The sequence below is a fragment of the Melozone crissalis genome, unplaced genomic scaffold (genome assembly GCF_028551555.1).
Source record: "Melozone crissalis strain CALT ecotype California unplaced genomic scaffold, PUWL_Pcris_2 ptg000018l_1, whole genome shotgun sequence".
NCBI classification, from domain to species: domain Eukaryota; kingdom Metazoa; phylum Chordata; class Aves; order Passeriformes; family Passerellidae; genus Melozone; species Melozone crissalis.
The window spans coordinates 41,781,207-41,789,131 of record NW_026535796.1 but is presented as its reverse complement, the minus strand read 5'-3'; the positions used below and the strand labels follow the sequence as shown (position 1 = coordinate 41,789,131).

At 37.3% G+C, this 7,925-nt stretch overlaps 1 protein-coding gene across 1 annotated transcript; it reads left to right on the top strand.

The window, feature by feature from the left end:
• Positions 1-1,274: 1,274 nt before the first annotated feature.
• On the top strand, positions 1,275-6,776 carry SERPINA10 (serpin family A member 10). The gene is made up of 4 exons (XM_054276127.1): positions 1,275-2,007; positions 2,967-3,240; positions 3,943-4,090; positions 6,585-6,776. Exons 1-4 carry the CDS (start codon positions 1,287-1,289, stop codon positions 6,774-6,776), a joined length of 1,335 nt encoding a protein of 444 aa, XP_054132102.1. The 5' UTR covers positions 1,275-1,286.
• The last annotated feature ends 1,149 nt before the right edge of the window (positions 6,777-7,925 follow it).

Sequence of the window (7,925 nt, the reverse complement as noted above, 5' to 3'; positions counted from 1 at the left end):
TAGGGATGATTCCCAGAGGAAAGAACCTCCTTCTTTGCTGCCAGGGCAGGTGCAGCACTGCGGCAGGAACAGGACCCCTGTGCCTGTGCTACTTCCCACAGAAGTGGGTCACTACACAAGCAGAGGGAATGCTCAGCAGTTACTGCACTAGCTCTGAACTGCACTGCTTCAGCCTGCCAGGGGACAGTGAGTGTCCCAGCACTCCAGATGTCGCAGGCACCGCTTTGACCAGCAAGGCAGGAGCTGAAGTCAAGTCATCCCCTTCCCTACTGCAGTCCTGAAAATCCAGACACTGGAAATCTCATTAGAAATAAATCAAGGGTTAATGGGAAAGAAAACTAAATAAAAAAATATTCACAACATATTTGCTGCATATTTTGCTCTGTTCTCTGTCTGCCATGCACTCGAGAGCAGGCATAACATTCATCGAATTCGCTGCCTCCCGATTAAGTCATGACAGCCCATCTGTGCTGCAGCAAGTACAGAACGTGACCTATTATCTCCAAAGAAAATAGCACACCACCTGACTGCCAAAAGCACCTCGTGACTTGGCACCCAAATGTCTCAGTACTCACATCAACATACCTTTTCAGGACTAACTCCCACAGCCTGAATCAGCCAACTGTGAAATTCAGCTGAACTCTGAATAAACCAGATTAAACCAGCTTTCCCATATGCCGAATCACAAATTATACAGTGACCGTAATTTGCTGTTACAGATCCTTAGCTTAAAAGGAGTAGTTAATGATTGCCACGTGATTCTAGACTGTTGAATCGCTTACTACTGTAATGATGGGCCATATAATCCATCTTTTAATCTCATTTATCCCTTTGCCCACTGCTATACAAAAGGAATCTGTGCAGGTTTAGTGGTCTTGAATATCCCATTTTATTTATAATGGGAAAATGCATCTCCAAAGATTGTAGCCATTCAAAAATTTTCCATGAGGTGCAATTCAACATTGCTGTATGGGAGAGAATTCATATATTGCTTTATGGAAAGATGGATGATAATCATATTTGCACTATATGCAAAGTGCATTTCATTTGCAAATTTACACAATGTTTGATTCTAAGGTTTGCCTTGGGTGTCCTGTAAGATCTGCCTGGTCTTCTCTAAACATTTTGTTGGCCAGGTTTGGAGTGTATACCCTGAAGATGCAGAAAGACCACTACATCTTTTACCCTTTGCATTGTGAATGGAAGAACAAACTAAAAAGTAATTTTGTTGCCTTTCTTTTTTTCTAGGAAAACCAATTCTAAATAGTTCATTATTGGATGTCAACATGAAAGCAGGAATCTATATACTTCTCTTAAGTGAAATATGTTTTGAATTCATCCGGGCTGATATCAAACCTAAATTTCCAATGGTGGAAAAAGAGAGTAATTTCTTGGAAAGAAATAACATCAGTATTTCCAAAGAGTGGTATCATCACAAAAATATCTCTAAGCCTTTTGAACACCAAAGTTTTGAAGACCAAGGTCTTGAAGATTTCACTCTTCACAACTTCACTGAAAAGACCACAAATTTTGGATTTAACCTCTACAGAAAAATTGCAATGACACATGATAACAATGTAATCATCTCTCCATTTTCTGTGTCAGCTCTCATGAGTGTCTATATGATGGCAACCAAAGGAGAAACACACAGACAAATTGTAAAAGGTCTAAACCTCCATGATGTGAAGGACAGAGTGGATAGCCAACATTTACCAGCTTTGTTTAAACAACTGACAGGTAACATCACAATGAATGAAGAATTTCTCCTCATGCGAGGTGTTCTTTCTTTTATTCAAAAGGACTTCAAACTCAAGGAGTCTTTCCTGAATTTATCTAAGCAGTACTTTGATATGGAATTCCTGAAAGTAGACTTTGAAAACTTAACACAGGCAAAACTTTTCATCAATCAAAAAATTAACAAAATGACAAAAGGAAAAATCCCAAGACTTTTTGAAGAGCTGGACCGCCATAACAGAGTGGTGCTTGTGGACTACATTTTCTTTAAAGGTAATTGCTGTTTTTTTTATGCAGAATAATTATTTATTAGGAGAATCAAGACTCTAACTTCAGCTACATTAGGGGGAGTTTAAATGAATTTAGACGTCCTATTTTCTCTATGTCTTTATCTAAGATTACTTTTTTCTATTAAGCTCATGTAATAGGAAATTATTTTTTATGATAGGAAACCACAATTTTTCTATGCTATCTTCCATAAAATAGAGTCTCAAAGAGAACAAAAAGCCCTGTATCAAGCTATCTCAGTCCATCTCCCAGTTATCCCTCTTTATGACAGGAAACATGTTTTATTTTAATTCACCCATTAAAATGAAAAAGTCTTAATCATAATAGTCTTAAATGCTGAATACTGGGCATAAAATCATGCACTGATTTAACATAGTATACAAAATCATTGAAACAAAAATAACTTCCCTATTTTCATCAAGAATCATCTGTCCCATAGGAACCCAAGAATCCCATTATATTACCTTACAGGGGGAGGGAAAGAAATACCAGAGATGGTCAGAAACCATTCCATGGAGAAGTCAGTGAATCCCCATCCAAAATATTGGATAATTAAATTAAATACAGGATACTGAACAGCTGATAGACAATTTCAGAGAAGGTTACATGTTACAAAAGGTCAGATGCTCACCAGGCATTGATAAAACAAAGATAACATAAATTCTGAACTTGAGTGGCAACTAACTAACCTTAGAAAAATACTTCTCTTCTTTCTGTGCAAATGAAGCAGTTTATTTTGTGGATTACTTTGGGGTTTTTTCTGTAAAAAAATTTATATACAATAAACATAAAATATACTGAAATTGTCATCCACTTATCCCAGACACAACTGACAGTCACTTCAACTAGATACAGAAAATATCCTATAGGTTTTTTAACTTTTTAGAATATTTTTCTGAACAAATCTAAACACACATAATGATTTAATTTCTTTCTTTCCTCAGGCAAGTGGGTCTATCCATTTAATTCCAAATTCACGGAAATTGAGACTTTCCACATAAACAAATACAGAAGTGTACAAGTACCCATGATGTTCAAGTCAGATAAAATTAATTCCACTTTTGATGAGAACTTAAGATGCACTGTGATAAAGATACCTTACAAAGGGAATGCCCACATGCTGATTGTTATCCCAGAAAAAGAGGGAGACTACATTTCAATTGAAGACCATTTGACTGCAGAGCTTGTGGAATCCTGGTTTGGAAGCATGAAATCCAGGTATTGCTTTGACACCCATGGGGCCCTAATGTCTTTGATGTCCACTGCAGAAAAGCAACAAAGCCCAGCAAAGATTAGCTGGTCTTCCTGAGCCTTTTCCCATGGTAGCATCTCTGTGGCAAGAGCTATCTACAGAGTAGGGGTCCTTTAATGGCCTATCCACAGCCCAAGTGGCATGTGAAAGTTGTGACTTACAGGCAACAAAACTTCAGCTCATCTCAGTTAAAAATGTCTCTCTCTGTGAGAGAAGGCATGAGTCTTTCCACATTCTTCCTTAGGTCTCTTCTCTCTTTAAATTTAGTACTGCCAAGCAAAACCCATTATTAATCTAGACATTTATTAAACATTTCCTACCTGGGGAAACCCAGAGGAATTGATAAATTTGAATATAAAAAGGTAAACCCAAATAATTCCTGTGAAATGTAGTTCCTGAAGTGAAAATTCTTTTCACCAGTCAATAAATTAGTGTGTTGCCCTGGTATCAGGGCACTGTGACTGTTGGTGGAAGTATTTATATAGAGAAGAAAATTATTTGTAGCATCACTGGCAGGCAACAGGTTAGAAATTATTTTCTGCAACCTAAATGCCAGCAGAGACTCTCCAGTTTTTGTCCCTTCTTTTTCTGTGTAAAGCTTAATTCCTGAGTAGTGTGCATTTCAGCAGTAAAGTGACTGTTTGCATTAATTAAATTTTTTTTAACAGAAAAGTGGATATTTCATTTCCAAAGTTTAAACTAGAGCAAAAATACAAAATGAAGAAACTGCTTCAAAGTCTTGGAATTAAAAAGCTTTTTACACGTTCAGCAGATCTTAGTCATCTGACAGATCACGAATATGTAGCGGTTTCACAGGTAAGCCCACTAAAATTATTTGTTTGGATTATAATAATATATAAACAGCCCAGCCAAGATGGTCATATAAATTTATAGGGACACTAACAGCAAAGTACCTCATCAGCCAGGTATGTGCAATCTACACATCTTAATCAGGATGGATCCCACTTCAAGTATGAGGTGTGTAAGGGAAAGAGGCAGTCACATCTCATAGGTGCTCAGCACCTCCCAGACCTAACCCATCACAGGAGAAAAGCTCTGCCTCAAGAGGAATATGGTTGGCAGAGAATGGGCACAATTTCACAAAAACTGTGAACAAGAAAGACAATGTAAATGAGAGTCAAATGGTAAAATCCAGGGCAAGGAAGGAAATTCAAGGAAAGAACTCCTCATAGGCATTCCAGAGACAGTTATACTTCTCAAAAAATAAAGAACCTTAGAAAGTTTAAACAATAAAATCTCAAAAAGGCAACAGTGAGGAAGAGAAGTCAAGGCACTCCTGTTTTTCCCTTTATATACCACGGAAGAAAAAAAACACAATCTCACAGGCAAGGATTGGCACTCCAACCCATACAGATGTTCCACCGTGTATGCTGAAACTTTCAAAGAACCTTTAGACAGGTAAAGGCAAGGGCAGTGAATAGCCAAGAAGGCAGGAACACAGCCCCATGGAAAAAAAGGAGCAGGAAGAAATACTTTGTACCACTGTTTAAGGGAGAGCACAGATGAAATTTAAAAGACTGATGGAAAACAGAGGCAGAACAAGAAGCAGAAGAGAATGGAAGACAAAGGACTTGTCAATCACATCAATATCAAGAAGGAATAGGTCTATGTGACCAGAGATATCTTATGAAAAACAAACAGCTAGTCTATAAAAAGGACAACTTGCTGATAATAGAAAATTAAAATGCACTGTCAAAGAAAGGAGATGAAAGACAAAACACAGAGATACTTGTGCCCACAAGAATGGAGTGTGTGGAATGAGATGAAAAACAATGAATTCTAAATAAGAATTCATACATTACAGTAAAAGTTAAAAAAAATTACTGAAACAAGATGAATTATAAACAAGATCCAAATAAAATTACTCTGGCACAGGATTTAAAAATGTAGCTTTATAAACTTATGTAAGAAAATTGTAGCATGCAACTGCTCCTGGTTGTGGAGGGTTGTATGGCAGAGACAATCCAGGACCACAACTCCAGGAGAGGCTTCCCAGAATCACAGAATGGTTAAGGTGGGAAGGAACCTCTGGAGGTCACCTGGTCCAACTCCTCTGCTCAGGCAAGGTCACCTTGAGCAAGTTGCTGAGGTCCATGTCCACACAGCTTTTGAATATCTCCAAAGACGAAGAATTCAGTGTGCCAGTGCTCAGTCAGCCTCACATGAAAAAGCATTTCCTGGGGTTCAGAGGGAACCTCCTGTGTTCAAACTTCCTCTGTTCAAACCTCCTGTGTTTCACTTGGTGCCCACTGCCTCTGGTCCTGTCACTGGGCACCACTGATGAGCCTGACTCCACTTCCTTTGCACCCTCCCTTTGGGTATTTGTACCCTATGAGAAAGAATCCTTCTGGTGCTGCTCTTACAAGTCTCCCTACACCATATAGAAGCCTTTGTGCTTAGCCAATTAACAGGGTGGGATAATAAACACTTCTATACAAGTTTCAAAAACTCTCATACTTGATCTAAAGGTTTTCAAAATTGCAGTGGCTTGAGAAAAAAACCTTTCTGAGAAGATCTAACATGCTAAGAATAAATATTTAATGGATAAAATTGCAGAGATTTTCAGTTTGGTATGAACTATTTCACTGTTGGGAAATATAATGGCAATCTGCAGCACTTTTCTCCCTTCTTCTTGATCCTGTAACTTTCATGCTGATTCTCAGCAGTTAACTATTGTGTTATCAAAAAATCACACTTTAACAGGAGCTGCTAACTGATATTAGAAGCAATATGTGCATCAGCTACAGAGTGCCAGAGGAGCATCCTGTCCCTGGGAATTGTGAAAGACAAAAATATTATTTAAAAATATTTAGCAGAAACCTCAACACTGGTGAAGTCCTTCAACTGTTTTCACATAAGTAATTCCTAGAATTGGGAGTTTAGGAACTGTAAATCCACTCGATGACCAGGCAGTTCACCAGTACAGACACTAACACAGCAGAAGCACTCACAGGTATAAGCAGCCTGAAAGAACAAAATGGAAAAGATGAAAAAATGAAAAATCAGATTCTGCCAGGCTGCAATTTCAGTGAGAGTGGAAAATATTCTAACCAATCCAGGACTGTACCTCATTGCTCTACATATTTAGATAGACTACCAAATTTGTACATTTGGTAGTCTGTGCTACCAAATGTACAAAATAGAAATATGCAGGAGAAAAAAACAAAGATTAACTGCTCATTTTAGTCCTTCACAGAAGCCTACTTCAACTGAATGCCTTCAGCTGGAAAAATACTCTTGAGGTTAGTATTTACTTCTGTCACATAGTTATTTCTGCCTTGCACTTCAGGTTGTCCAAAATGCAGTTATTGAAGTGGATGAGGAAGGAACTGAGGCTGCAGCAGCAAGTGGCTCTGAAATAACTGCATTCACAGTGCCTCCTGTCATCAAAGTGGACCGGCCATTCCTTTTCATGATTTTTGAAGAAACTTTTAAAACATTACTGTTCATTGGCAGGGTGGTTGATCCAACAGAAATGTGAATAAAGGTAATCGTTTCTATTCTTTGGTATGTAAGAGGTTTTATTTTTAATAATTTATTTTATAATAAAAAGACAATTAAATGTGAAATGTGAAAATCTGTTCTGTCTATCCTAGCTAGCACCAGGTAATCCTAGCAATATTTTATTAATGCCACAAAACAAGCTAACTTCATTAAGGCTCAAAGCAACAAAAATGTGACTTGTAAAATCTACCTTTGGTAAAAGAAAACCCAACAACCACAGAAGAAATTTCTAAAATCAGTATTTTAGTGATAAATCTGAATAAAAAGCCCCATTCAAATGCCAAAATATTCAGGAAGCTCATTGCCAAACACTGCAGATTCCTCAACATTTTCTTCTGTTACAAAGAGACTGAAGAGCCCAATGACCTCAATGTTAGCAGAATTTTGCCAGTTATACAAACAGAAGCAGTATCAAGTCCTAAAAGAGAATTTACAACCTTTTTCTAGAGATCTTTATTACTGTAGAAAATAAGTCTATCATGAAGTCTGTGTTGTGAGTCTGACCTCTTTCAAAGCATTTATGCAGACTATCAAATCACCTCATTTTCTCAGAGTACATGATGTGTCTTGAAAATATTCTTTGAATTTAAAAAAAATTAGTTCTGAAGAATAACTTAGGTATTCTGATTTTTAAAAATCTGGCCTGTACTGTTTCATAGCACAAAGCTAGCCCTCTCCTAACCCCAGAATTTCTGCCTGTAACATCATCTAGACACCAGGGTGAACTTTGTAACAGGACTCTGTAATTGAAATAAGGTAGACTTTGGTAGGAAAAAACATACCTCCATCAGAGTGTAATAAATCTATTCACAGAGTTGATCCTAAAATCCAAAGGTGCTGCCATGATGTTTTAGAAAAATATTTCAGAAATATTTTCAGAAAAATATTTCCATGACCTAACAACAATTTCCTTTATTTGAGTAGAGCAGTGCATCCAACAGAATGACAAGATGTTAACATTTAATAGATTTTAATTAGCAGAGTCCTATCTATAAAGTACAAAACAATGCAAAAAGCTACTTCCAGGTTTATGTAACTAACAGATGTCAGCATTGTTCTGCTTGCTCATACAACCTTCACAAAATAATTGCCCAAAAAGGAGCAGAAGACTTTCCAAAATCATTTG